The 14,633-nt window shown below is 39.5% G+C and overlaps 1 protein-coding gene across 8 annotated transcripts in view; it reads right to left on the bottom strand.

Moving 5' to 3' along the window:
- The window catches only part of PCCA (propionyl-CoA carboxylase subunit alpha), a 299,644-nt gene that overhangs the window by 139,300 nt on the left and 145,711 nt on the right, over positions 1-14,633 (bottom strand). For all 8 annotated transcript variants that reach the window (XM_049816078.1, XM_049816076.1, XM_049816077.1 and 5 more), the window contains one exon: positions 9,044-9,154. In XM_049816078.1, coding sequence (XP_049672035.1) covers positions 9,044-9,154 — 111 coding nt within the window. The remainder of the gene's footprint in view (positions 1-9,043; positions 9,155-14,633) is intronic.

A 14,633-nucleotide genomic window follows, 5' to 3' on the forward strand; every position in this document is an offset into this window, starting at 1 on the left:
GGGGAGGATAACACAATAAATAAAGTTAAAAAAAAAAAAAAGGTTAAGACTGAAAGACTCAGCTGAACTCAGGTACAACACAGCTCTCAAAAAGTGCTTTACGTGTATGTATGACAACCAATGCCATCATCCATGGCAAATATGGATTTCACATGAAGGGATGGGGGAAGAGGGAGGGGAAGGGGTTTAGAAGGCTGTATCTCCCTGAGCAACTCTACCCGGCGCGGGGTGGGGGGGGCACATTCGCTTCCAGTCCTGCAGCAGAGAAAGTTACACAGCTCCGTTCTACATCCTCACTCTCCCATCACCTCAGCGCTACTGCATGTAATGTTAATTCACATGCCCCAGTACCGGTCACTAGCAAGTGACAATTTCTGTCAGCAGCATAAAACAAGACTAATACAATCCCCAAGAAAACCCAGAATAGAGGCCTCTGAAGAGGACTGGAGCAGACTTCACAGTAACAAGTGCACGATTTCAAAACAGGACATCTTCTGCACAGGACCCATAACTCCACTGGGCTTATTAAATATGAATAGATAAAGAGGATGCTTGGAGTCCACCTCAGCCATGCAATCATGTCATGGTGATGGAAACACACTCATTACAGTTCCAGCCAACAGTAAAAAAGGAGCTGTCACAGGCCAAAAAATTTAAAAATAACAAAAGCCAGCAATTCTGCATCAATCTATTTTTAATTTAGTCCACGTTAACATATTCTGGCTAAAGATTACTGCAACTTCCTTTGCTCAGTATTTATTATTTTTTATCTGCCTCGAAATGGAAACTCTTCACTTGAACAAATGCATGCAGAAATACAAGTGCTGAAAGGTTGAGGAACTGGCTTGAGAAACAAACCTGATCCTTCCTTTGCCAGTTACTAAAAAAAACTGATTGCAAAGTGAAAGTCAAAAAATGCTGAACTTCTGTACTATCTGTGTATATATACACACACACACACGTGTCTATATAAGGCTTAAATAATTATACAATGCAATGACATCAACTATCTGGCTCTGAAATGTGCTGTTTTCCAATTGTTTACACACAGTGAAGAAGCTCTGCGATCATTTTTCCAAAATGCTGTATCTAAAATTGATTGTTTACGTGTCTCAGATAAAGATACATCAGGAATCTATCCTAAAACCTTTGCTTTTCAGTCACCCTGCCTAACACCCATGACAAGTCCGAGTGACCAAAACTGCATGTTTCCACCTGCTCCAACACACACTGCTGGTATCAACTCATATAAAGGAACAAGGTAAAACTAGAAAGATCCCAGTTTGAAGGTTTTATTGCATGACCTTCATCTTGGATGAAATCAATAACTGCTTTTGCACTTGCTGTGCTGCAAAAACTATTTTCTCCCTGTATCTTCAATAAAAATCAAACTCCAAACAATGACCAAAGGTCAATAATTTAAAACAGGTTAACAACTGATCAAGAGTTACATTCACCACCTTATTATCACAAACATGAAAAAAATATTTATCCACTTTCTCTATTTGTCACTATTAGCATTAGTTGCGGCATAGATGTGGTAAGCAGAAAACCCATCCTGACTGTAGTATCCAATGTGGGATCTCTGGGAGATAATATAAACTGTTAACAAGAACATACCAAAATTAGGTTTTGGTCTTTGGCAGTAAATATACAATCCTACCACAGAATGTCCTTAGCATAACTTTGGAGGCATACCTCGAAAGCTTGATTAAAGGCTGCTTCCTAGGGATGGCAATTTACCTTTATTATACAAGACTGACTGCTGTCAGTCCTGCCTTAGTTCTCTGAACTCCAGTCCCATTTCCCTTGCCTTCTGCTCTTGCTCTGCTGCTATGCTCAGCAGAATTTTAAACAGTTTTGAAGTTAAGCTTTCAATTACATTACTATATTTGGAAATACACAAACGTTCCTGATAGTGATACCTTTGTTTCACTTCAAGTATTATTTTACTTTAGAAGCCACCCCTCAGGATTTCAACTGAGGTACAAGTTAATATTCACCATCAATACAGATATAACAACGCAGCGTTTCACATTCACCACGCAGAAGATTGATCTGAAAAGTAACAAAGCTACCTCTGGGGCATTTCTCCAAGTGCTGCCTTCATAGGGAGTGAAATAAGTAAGGAGCAAAGGTTCCCCAGCTTCCAACATGGGAAGTTCTACCGTTGCTCTTTCCTACTGTCATCACTGCAGACTCCTGGGCTACAAGGAGATTTCATCTCCACCATAAAATGTAAATCAGCTCCCAAATCTCTCTGCTCAACCTGGGATATACTTCTCCATTATCGCTATCATCACTGAGCTGAATTATATAAGGTGAATGTAAAACAGGATTAATGGCTATAAAATTAAGTCACAGCTAAAGAAGTGGAAACACTGTTGTTCATACTATTTAAAACTAGACCGCACGCATCTATTAGTACTAAATGACAGAACGCTGTTCAGAAGGAAGACAAGGAAAAAGTATTTCTCTCTCATTTCCCTGATGTTATGATTGCTTAAATCAATATTATCCCAGTATCCCCCAAGCTGAGTCAAAAAGGTTCATGCAATTACTTTACATAACCAACTTCAAATTAAATTACATAAAAGGTCATTTTTCCCATAACAGCCTCATTTGCATTTTGCCCTAGAAATGTGTTTCCTACTATCAATTACCGGAAAAAAAAAAAAAAAAAAAAAAAAAAAAAAAACAAAACAAAACAAACAAGCCCTGGTTATGCATCCCAGTCTGTTACTTAATACTTGAAAAGTGACTGTTTTCTGATTGGGAAGAACAAAAATGTAAAGCAAAATAGGTAAGATAGAAAGTGCAATGCATAATTCAGATCCATACCAATGCAGGCAATGTTTATATCATTCCTAGGTTCTGTTTTGGCTTGAGTTTTTCCCCAATGGATTTTGAAGTTGACCGTTACAGACAGCATGTATACCAAGTAGGCTGAGGCAGAATACAAAGTTGGATGTTATTAAAGGGTTTAATTTCTTCTGAAGTCCAGCAGAGCTTTGCTCCACCCAAACGGTCATGGTAAAAGACAGACAATATTGTCTGCATATGCAATCTCAAACCATTCAGAATAGTGAAGAAGTACGTCTCTCAGAGAGCTCATGATAACTTATAAGATGGATGCTACGGCACAGAGAAAGGAAACCTCTGTTTTGAATTCAAAAGGGATTAGTGACAGTCCAAGAAACGTTTCTTGGCTTCATCTGCCAGAAAGAAGTCAGTCAAGTAAGATGTTAAGTCAATTTTTATAATCCAGTAGCTTCATAAAATGAAGACAAAGATTAGATTCCAGTGTGGAGAAGAGTAATAGAATTAACAGAAACCATCCTCTCCCTTCCTTCTAACACTAACACAGCCAGGGGAAGCTGCATTCCCCCCTCCAACTGAAAACAAAAGTCTCCAGACTTAAATTTAAAAGTCACATCTACAGTCCCAATTCATCTAAAAAGCACTTTCGTTCATAACAGAATCATGCAATGACCGAGCTTGAAGGGTCCTTGGGAGGTCTTTAGTGTATTCAGTGCACCCCCCCACTCCACCAAGCAATCTCAACACCAAACTCAGACCAGGTTGCTCAGAGGTTTGTGCAGTCAGGTTTTGAGTATCTCCAATTTATGACCACTATCTTGCTCTGCTGCTGTGCAACTCACTGAAGAGCCTGGCTTCATCTTCTTGGGAAGCCCTCAGAGGTACGAGAAGGCTGCCATTAGGCTCACCCTAAGCTTTCTTATTTCCAGGCTAAACAAGCCTTGTTCTCCCAGCCGCTCCTCACAGGTCCTCTGTGCCAACCCCACCACCACCCTGGTGGCTCTTCACTAGACTTACTCAAGTTTACTGACATCCCTCTTATATGCGTGAGGGGGTTAAAACTGGACACAGTATGCTAGAGGTGGTTTAGTAAGTGTTGAGTAAAGTGGATTAATCATTTCCACCAACCCACATAATTATAACAAACACAGTGTACCTAAAAGCCTTCACCTCACACACAGTCTCTGGAGCCAATACACAATTGCAGGAGGGAGAGGTGCTTCCTCCCTCTTCCTTTCTGTATTAGAGATCAGTTAACGTAAAGGATTGCCCATCAGAACTTCTGCTCTTCCTCACCACCCAAATGAAGTAAACATGCTAGCAGAGGGGAAGTAAAGGATTCTTCTTCCTTTTTCCCCTGTGTTGTGGTATGACTTTTGTGATAACCTCTTGGAAAATGCCCCATTTCTCATTTGTGCAGCTTATCTCTCCAAAAGTGACTGGCCAAGCTGTTTTTGGTTTGTGTGGTGGGTGAGGGTCCGCAGGGCCGGCTCCTGCTGGAAACTGCTGGAAGCTTCCCCGGCTGGGAGCCGAACCCGCCTCTGGGAGAACAGATTCCAGAGGGGAAACCTGCCGGGAGTCGGGGGGTCGGGATGGGAGAGGAACCCCTCTGTGGGTACCAAGGTCAAGGAGTGAGGGGAGGAGGTTGATCCCCACCGAGGGGAGCGGGGGAGCAGATGCCCACCTGCAGCCCGGGGAGAGAGGAGCCCACGCCGGAGCAGGGGGTGGAGGCCCCACAAGATGGCCGCCGCTCCCTGGGGAAGCCACGCTGGGGCAGCCGGGCACTGACGGACCACGGCCCATGGAAGGGACCCGCACTGGCATAGGGGAAGAGCGCAGAGTCCTCCTCCCCCTGAGGAGGAAGGAGCGGCAGAGACAAGGGGTGAGGGACTGACCCCAGCCCCCGTCCCCTGTTCCCCTGGGAGAGAGAACCAGGAGTGTGGCTGAGGCGGGAAGGAGGGAGGGCGGGGGGGAAGCTCTTCTCAGGTTGGGGTTTACTTCTCAGTTTCCTTGTTTTGTTTTGATCAGTAGCAAATTAAATTGATTTTGTTTCTTCCCCAAGCTGAGCCTGTCTTTTGCCCGTGACCATAAGCGGTGAGTGATCCCTCCTCCCTGTCCTCGTCTCGACCCACGAGCCTGCCTTTAGATTTTCTCCTCATCCCACCGGGGCCATGGCTGGGGCGGGGGGAGCGAGCGAGCGGCTGCGTGGTGCTTTGTTACCAGCTGGGCTGAAACCACATCTCAAATGCTTGTGTCGTCATTTAATAACCAGGAAGAGTGGACCACTAAAAAAAATAAATCTCAATATTATAACAGATATCCAGGAAAAACTTAACTGTGAGACAGACTGAACCACAAAGAATGAACCAATGAATAGGTTGCTAACCTTAGGATACTAACCTAAGGATCCTGGAGTTTAATTTGTTCTTTGTCAAAGACTCCTCTTGGATCTTTGTGATAACAGAGTTACTTTCTGTGCCTACAAAATAGGGATAATAGATAGTATATTCCTTTCTCACCATGCGGGAGGTGCAGAGGAAGGAACAGAGACATCCCAGGCTGCTTGGAAGCTGTAGAAGGACAGCTCATCTGACAGTACTCTTACCTAGTAGTATGGGCTACTCCTGCATGCTTGGCAAACATTTTTATTCTGTGAGCAAAGTGCTTGGAGGCCACTCTAGGACAGATGTATTGGTGCCACCTGACCTAAACAGGGTTGCTGCACGCACCCTCAGATCCACACTCCTCCCAAAGCACGCATATGTGCTCAGAGCAATGACCCACTCCAGCTGACCCACTGCCAGCCTGCATTCTCGCCGTCCATCTCTCGTACAGACAACAAAAGGGTATGGCAGCAGCTGTTTTCCCACACTAATCATACCCTGAGCAAGGTTACTTTCAGCACAGCAATATTTTAAAATAACTCGCAATAAACAAATTGGTTTTATTAATGAGTGCTTATTTAAAGAAGGGAAGAAAAAGAGTTAAACCCTAATCATGAAAATTACTAAACATTCCCATTCTAGATGTAATTTGAAGTGGGCATCACAGGTTAATGAAAAAGCTGCCAAGATATTTCTAATAATTAATTTTTTCTTAACTTATAGTAAAAGCCTTCTAATAAAGAACTTACAATGAAACCCCTGAAAATGAGCCTGGAAAACAAAGCATCTCTTACTTTACTCTTAAGCAAGACTAAAGTTAATATTTATATTTGAAGAAAAATGCACATTAAGAAATGGGCCAGTACTTCATGCAGTCACCAGAAAGAACACAGCTGACATTCATTACTTGCCATCAATGTAGGCCAACAGTGACAATTGTGTAGTTTATAAAAGAAACACACTGGACTGTGCTCAAGCATTAATATAGCACACATCCTCATTGAAATTTTTGTGTGTCTTAAGTCCTCCAATTTTAAAACGCTTCTGGTATGGATTCCTACTGTTAACAGCAGCACCTATTTCTAGGTATTTCCAAATCCACTTTGGCTACACATTGCCCTAATTTTTCAGATTTTTTTTTTTATTTTTTTTTTTACAGCTACATGTCTTTTATAAACAATATTAAGATATATGAAGCTACTTAATTTTCAAATCCTCCTAGCAAAGTTTACCCTGGGTGTTTATATTAAAAAGTTAGTTGAAGTGAGTAGAGTTAATTTGAATTGATAGAGTTAATCACATAAGCTAATTTGCCTTTGTTTCTCTTGCTGAGCTTCTACCCATCATCCACCCACCACCCTTGCCTGCCTTCAACAGTTCCCATTAGAGCCTTTGCATTTACAGAAATATTTTTCAATACGTACTTTAAAAACTATCCTCTAATTCAACTCACCGATATTTTATTTTTTTTTTAAGCCAGAAGGGTCTGATCCAGAGCAAACTACATCATTAAAAGGGTTCTCAATTACTTCAGTGAGCTTTGAATCAGTACTCTTGACTTGAAATACAAATGCTTTGTAATAATGATATCTGCATTTTTTTATCATTAAGAAGGCTAATGTATGCTCGTATTTGATGTATGGAAGAAAAGCAAGACTTTTCATACAGCAGGACGAGGGTCTAGTCACTTCATGTGTGCCATTCATTAGTTTCTATTATGAACTGTCACAATATCTCTTCTTGTGTCTTCTGGTGTCTAGAGCAAGAGCTTATCTTTAAGGCCTTGTTAATACAATATTACTGTTTACCTCAGAATGCGACAGTAATCAGCCATTTACATCAGTATGTATGTGCACACAAATATGTGCATACACAGTTCAAGTCAAATGACCCCAAAACAAATTTCTTGTCATCCTGCAATTTGTGGACCAACAAGTAATTAACTTACGATATACAGGTTAACATTCCAATATGAAATATTAAAACAAGAACAAAAGAACAAAAGACAAGAGTGCCTTTCCATGGCAGAGCAAGAGGTCTGCTCCTGGGTCAGCAAAACCTGTCCCAGCTTCTTACAAGAGACCCAGGGCCCCACCAGATACATTATCACAAATAAGGGTAGAATGGTTTCTGGTTTTATTGTTCCCAGCTGTGCGCGAGGTGAGGCTGCCTTTTCACAACATGGTGTAAACCTATCTAACATCTTGCATCCTCGCCTTTCTCCTCCATTCCCTTCTCCCCACTCTTAGCCTGCCGCTCACTTTGCACATCCCCTGAAGATCACCAGATTCCTTCATGAGCTAAGTCAACCCAAGAACTCTCAAAAAACTACCCCAACAAAAACAGCAACAATAAAAAAAATGCAGGTTTATAGTGGTTTAAGGAACTGAATCCACTGAGGAAAAGGACTGAAAAGTCCCAGAACCATCAAAGAGACAGGACATGGGATTCTGTATTAAAGTGTCAGGGGAAGGAGACAGACCAGCTAATCAACAGCACTGAGCCTTCAGAGCAGATCAGAGTACCCTCAAGTCTATGCCAGATGAAAGCCAGCTGAGTTACCTGAAGATTAGTTAAGTACACCTTAGCAAAGACAACAAAGGAACATTTGAGCTCCAACCATCACAAGCTTACTGCCATCCAAGGTGACTAAATCCTATTGCTTTGGTCACAGTCCGGAGCCAATAACAAGCTGGATGCGTTAATCCCACGTGTAGGACTGTAGTACACAGAGTTGCCAGTTACACCATGATATCAAGTAGTTCTATGGATGAACATTCCTTGCACCAAACTCACACACTGACTCCTGAGGTAAGGAAAAAATCTGTTCTGCTCCTCAATGAGACTAGAATTTGGCAAGACGCCAGTCATGTCCAGTGACTGCCAATCTGGCAGTGTCATCTCCAAAGTGGGGTGAGGATTCTGCCACATTGGATTAATGATGAATGGGGGAGAAAGGAAGCTCCATGGGATTCATAAAGGACCCATGAATGATGAGCTATGAACATTGTCTTTTTTTTTTTTTTTTAATAAGGGAGAGGTTCTGCCTGACGAATGTCAGCTGAGGTGTGAGGTCTCTGTAGAAGGACCGAGTCTCTGACCACACAGGTCAAGAAAGCGTCTACAGCAAGTTGGCCGAGAAAGAAGACAACCTTTTAACATTTGATCCTTGTGAAAGGAAAGCAATCTATTAGTTTACTTGCGTTTCTCTACCAACTGTCGTTACACATTTTTGCAACTGAGTTGTGGTAAAGAAACATTTGCATATGTGTTTATGTTAACCTAGTGCATGAGTTAATAATTTCAAGGTGATGCCCATTACTGTGTGTAATGAGTATTAAGACCAGGTTACTGAAATACTCTGATAAAATGCCAGATCCTCCAGACAATGCTACAGTGAATACAAAGGGTGTCAAAAGTGATTCTAAAGATGCAGCAGAAACTCACTGGAGAAGCAACAGTGTTGAGTAAAGAGAAATCTTATCTTCAGTTAATAGTAGGAGCATTGTCTGTAATGAAGCACAATAGCATGGTAGCATTGAAGCGATATTTATTTTACATATTTCATATCACCTACAAATTGTTTTTCTTGACTTTGGATGTACTTCATTTACTATTTTGTCACTACAAGTATGTATTTTGCCTCCTTGAAAGTAAAGTAACTGTTTCAATTATATTATGCATTATTTAAAAACTCCAATTGCGTGTATGCACAGATACATTTGAGGAAAAAATAGTAAAGGCTGATTGGGGAACCTGTCAGACTATAAATGTAAAGGAACAATAATCAGAAACAACACCTCTCAAGAAAAAAAGAAACATTCCCAAATGGAACAAACCTTTAAAACCATCAGGATAGACTTCAGGAAGGAATTTAGTGCTGATGTCTCCTTGAACAAAGCGTGGATGGATGATCACTTCTCGCAGTAAAGAAATATTGTGAGCCACACCTGAAAACAAAAAAAAATCAATACAAAATCAGGTAAACATATTAATCACAAATTACAGTAGGAGAGAACTTGTAAAAATACAAGCTCTCATCTTTGTAGAATAAATACTTGTTCACAACTTAGAGACCATAGAACTGATGTAATCAATGCAGATATACCAGGTTTGTTGCACTCCTGCCTCAAGATACCCTCCTTAAACACTCAGTTTAAGTAAACCTTCCAAACTTTCACCTCAGCAAGCCTAACTCAAACACCTAGTTAAGTCAATGACAGCAAGCACAACCAAGAGACTTTTGGTTCAGTCCTAGCAGATGTAGGCAAGACCAGAGCCATCTCCTTGAAATGACAGATTAGTCATGACCATGAGTGTCAGCGCAATTCCAGTGAACCCTGGTCCACCTTGTCATCCTGCCACCTTACATACACACACTGCTGTGGAAGATGTGCGCCATGTTACACTCCAATCACGGTAATGAAAGTTTTATCACTTATACATAATTTTATAAATTTTTTATCATTTATAAGTCATAAGAAACTCCTATGCAACTTACAAAACTGCTCTGTATGTACCTTTATCCAACCTTGCCTGGCCAATTCTTTTATCGAATGCCCTTTCACCCTTTAGCACCATTCCATGACCCTGTTAGGCAAAAAGCACCCTCCTCGCCCCCCTAAAACATTTTCCTTAATTAAAAAATTACTTATCATACAGCCCTTATAGCCACCTTTGTACTTCAATTCTTAGACTATACTTTTTTCTTTTTTCTGAATTTCTTCATTGCCTTTCATTCCACTTCACAGCCTGCCTCCTGTCTTTCTTTTTTTCATATTTTTCTTTCCCTTCTTTTCCCCTACTTTTTGTGCCAACAAAGAAAGACAACTTCTAACAAATGTAATCTAAAGCTACAGAGCTCAAAGGATGCTGCCAGTGTCAGTCTGGTACTTGCACACAACACAAAGTCCTCTGCCCCTTCCTCACAGATGAGTAAAGATTAACTTGTCTTCTCAGCGAGGAAAAGAATAAACCATATCCCATTTCCAGTGTAGGCTGGAAAAAAAAGTAATCAGGAGTAGATCTCAGCACAAGATACGTACTAAGGATAGTTAACACTGGAAAAAGATTGCCTAGTGAAAGATTCTGGAGTCAGTGAAAACGTTTAAAAACAGGTTAAAGAAACACCTGTCAGGATGCAGGTATAGTTGGTATGCCTTAGTTCAGGCAGTGGGACTCGATGACTCTCTGAAATCCTTCAAGCTTTATTTTTCTTCCAATTTAATCTGGCAGTGTAACCAAGTTAGTAACTTAACGCCAAACTGCACTTTGCCAGAAACACTTCCAGTTTAGCACTGAATATGATGGTCATTAAAAGTCATTTCACTGATATTTTAAATACAAAGAAGTCTTCAAAGGAGGTGGGAGAGGAAAGGAGGTGCAAAAAAAATCCCAGAGAAATAAATCCCCAGATAATAAGTTAAATTATGTTCTGCCTACTGCACTCCAAACAATTTTCAAAGAGAAGGTACTTCCTCTTTTGAGTAGCACACAGGTCATCTCTGGAAAGGAAAGTTTAAGAGAAAAAACACTATCTTTATCTCAACACTCTTTTCAATTTTGGAAAGAGATTGTAACAGAAAATTTGAAGAGCCATGATAGTTAGATCCCAACATGACTAGAGAATAACACTGCCTCATAAACATTAACACTGCTTAAGAGAAGCTGAAATAGACATGCAATTCAGGAGCATAAACTGTAAATTTATGCAGCTGTTGCATCTATTCCAGGTATGGATAAATGAGGAAGCTGCTATAGGAAAGAGGTTATCCAACCTCGGGGTGTGCACATTCTCACCCTTCAGGAAATCCAAAGTAATTCACATTCTTTCCTCTCAGCGTCAGAGGGACAGGCAGCTCCGAATCACATTGCATTTGCCAGCTCACATGAACTTTGGTGTTAGGTGCACACCATGAAGTATAAAATGCAGAGCACATCACAAACTAGTTTATCTTGTAAAAACTTGTCTGTGCACCCATAACTCTTGTAAAGCACAAGATTCTGAACTTTAAATTTAGGTATGTTTACTTACAAGTTACTATGATTAATACAGTGAGGACATGACTCTGAAAGTTATTTGTAGATTTTTTTTCTAATAGCTCTAGTTTAAAATAACTTGAACAAGGATTCATTGCAAAATCAGGTCTCTCAACTGCAAATTAAGCTACTTGGATTTTTTTCCCCCATCAAGAATCTCACCAAAGCAAAGACACTAGCAGTACAGCAACTGTGGATTGCTGGGGCTACAGAAGGAGATTCTTTTGCGCTACCATCTTCTCCCTTTGTGTTTTTCCAGTTTAGAAGCATGAATAACATTCTTGTTATTTTATATGCAGACCAGTTCAAACAGTTTTAAAGCTTTTTTTCCCCTACAGTCTACTGCTGGTGTGAATCTTCAAGCTCTCTGTGTGGCCGTCACTGAAACCACTTTCAACAGAGTCAGACTCAGCCTCACTGAATCATGAAGTCATAGCTTTAAAGATTAGTTCATGAGCCATTAAGTAGCACATTACACAACCAGTTCAATGGTGACAAGATAAAAATTTGACCATTTGATTAGAAGAGGATCAGCCTCCTTGCTGTCTGTGACCTAGATAGTCATTCATGGACCCTGATTTCATAAACACTGAATGAAACTCACATTGTATCTCCACTAAACAAAAAAAAAAAATTTAAAAATCTTATGCTAAATGACTATAACTTGGAAACAAATGAAGTCCTTCTTTGGCTACTACAAAATCCCCCCACATTTTCCCATTTGAATAATAAGTTGAAATATCACAGAGATTTTCATCTGTTAAGTACAGCTTCAGGACTATAATTAGAAGACAAAAGAGGAGCTCTTCAATGCTCCCCGACTTTGACTGAATCCAGGATTTAAACACACTACAATGTGTAACCAGATCATCTCATGTTTTTCTTTCCTAAACTGCTATAAGATCCCTGGTGAGATGATGGCCGATGACAGCTGACAGAGAGCTTGGTGTTTCAACTGACTGCCCCAAAAGACCTGAAATAAAAAAAAAATACTACGAGTATCTTAATTATTTCCAACTCATATGCATCAGAAAAATCAGAGGCTTCCGCAATGCTTTAAGCTCCAAAATTCCTTTAACAAGTTCAATAGAGCAGACGAGCCTAGGCATTTGGGAAGCAATGTAACATACATATTTTACATATGTAAATTAAAATTTTAATATGCAACAGTTCTCCTTTAAAGTATCATAAAAGGCTATCTTTATCAGTCTCCACGACCATTATGTGAGCAATGATTGTGTGGCTGATCTACTTTTCAAAACTGAGTTGATACCTTTAGTACTGTTCCCAATCCTATGGCTTTAAAAAAAAAAAAAAAAGAAAGTATCAGTGTAATCCTTCAGAAGTCTAGAAGTTTTAGATTTGCAATTTAGCGTGACCTCTGTCAAAGTTCATAAGGTCTCCATCTGTGTGTGAGTAACTGCTAGGCTACAGAAATATGGACCCCTAGAGCAGCTTGCTCCTGACTACCTGCTGCTTCCAAAACACTGGCCAGACATTAGCCCCGCACTCTCACAGGATCAAACAGAGGCTAACAGGCAGTGCTTATTTCATGCAAAGTTAGACACTAAACTGAAGTATATTGTATTTATGTTGCAGTGGTTTTCAGGGAATTTTTCTTTTTCTTGACCAGGTCTGCAGTCTGCCAGGAACAAAATCACATTTGTTAACCTGACAAGCCATGACATTTCCAACAAACAAACAAAATCCTCAACTATATCAATTTATTTCCCCTCCAGAAAACAAAATTTCACTTCAGCATCATTTTTTTTACACTGTTAAGACTGATGCAGAACCGCAGTTACAGTTATATTCTTCATTTCTCTAAGTCAAAATATAATAAAAAATAATAATCAATGTTCCTTGAACCTCTGGGGTTTTTTTTTTACTCACTTGGCTGTATTCTTCATACAATATTACATCAGTAGAAGCTCAGTTTAAGATGTACTTCTTGGATTTAAATTTTGACACACTATTTTCCAGAATACATTTGTAAAAGAGAGCAGACTAGCAATTAACTTCTGGAGATCTAATGAAATTTTAAACAATTGTATATTTATGTGTTTTCTATAAAACAAACACATATTCCTGAGGTTCAATTAATCTTCCAATTAAACTGTAGTTATTGCCTAACGAATACATGAGCACACCAAACAATCACATTGTTGACCAGAGGTGATTAGTAACGACTATTTGAAGCAGCTCTTGTTAAAAAAAAATAAAATAAAATTATAATCAGAAGAAATTACTCCTCATACTACCCATCTCGTTATCTTGCCTCCTTCCCTTCCTCATCCGCTGGATTACATCTGCCTTAAAACCTTGCTAAATATACCAGATTTTTTATTAACTTACAAGCTGTAGGCTAACTCCTAACCTGTCTTCCCAAAAAAAAAAACACAAAGAAGAAAAAGACAATAAAATTGATTTTATAGAAAACAAAAATTTTATAGCATGTTTATAAACAGTATATCACACCACATTTTTACTCACTAAAAATCAGAACTTGGAATGCCAAGGCACAAAACCATAGGCAATGTTTTCACTATAAATATTTACTGACACTAAACATATTCAGTGTTGATTAGCCTTTTTACAGTATTAAGCTTCTGTCATCTTGACGTCTGCAAACACAAATCTGCATTTATCCATGTAAACTTAATTGGAGTCCTACATGCCTTTCTGTAGATAAGCAGTTGAATATACTTAACTTGCTGATAATTTAAAATTGTGCTAAGTGGAATAGAAAGAACTTTATCTGCATACTTACTGATTGCGAAAACGTGTGGAGTACAGTACTAGAGGTTTTTCTTTTTTAAAAAAATAGCAAAGCTAAATTATCACCAATCAATTTAAATGCTGAATAAGAATAAATGCTATGAAGTTTAGGAGGCATCCCAGTTGATTTCTCTAACCAAAAAATAATAAAGTATTAACGAAGCTCTGCACTGAGCATTATGAAACTGATTATGTTACTCTCCACTTAAAACAAGAATATTATCATAGATTTGCACAGACTACGAAAACATCACTTTCAACAAATGAACTTTTCAAAGTTCATGATTGCTACCCAGCTAGCCTCCATGTTTGCAAATCCAAAAGTTGCCACAATATTCCCCAAAACCCTCAACGTTCAACTGTGTAATTGTCTTTCAAAGCTTGTGTTTTGCTTCAATTCACTTCAGAGCAGGCTATCTGCATACAAAGTCCCATCCCAAAGTGAGAAGAAAGGCTTTTTTAGCTTTGTAATTTCAATACACAAACATCCACACAAAGTTCTCGCACGGGATCAAGTACACCACTGACCCTCAGAGCTGAACATGTATTTCAATTAAAACATTAATTCTTCTAGATATTAAAAGTCTTGAGCTCACAGAACTTCTAGACCAG

Source organism: Accipiter gentilis, chromosome 13, assembly GCF_929443795.1.
Source record: "Accipiter gentilis chromosome 13, bAccGen1.1, whole genome shotgun sequence".
NCBI classification, from domain to species: Eukaryota; Metazoa; Chordata; class Aves; order Accipitriformes; family Accipitridae; genus Astur; species Astur gentilis.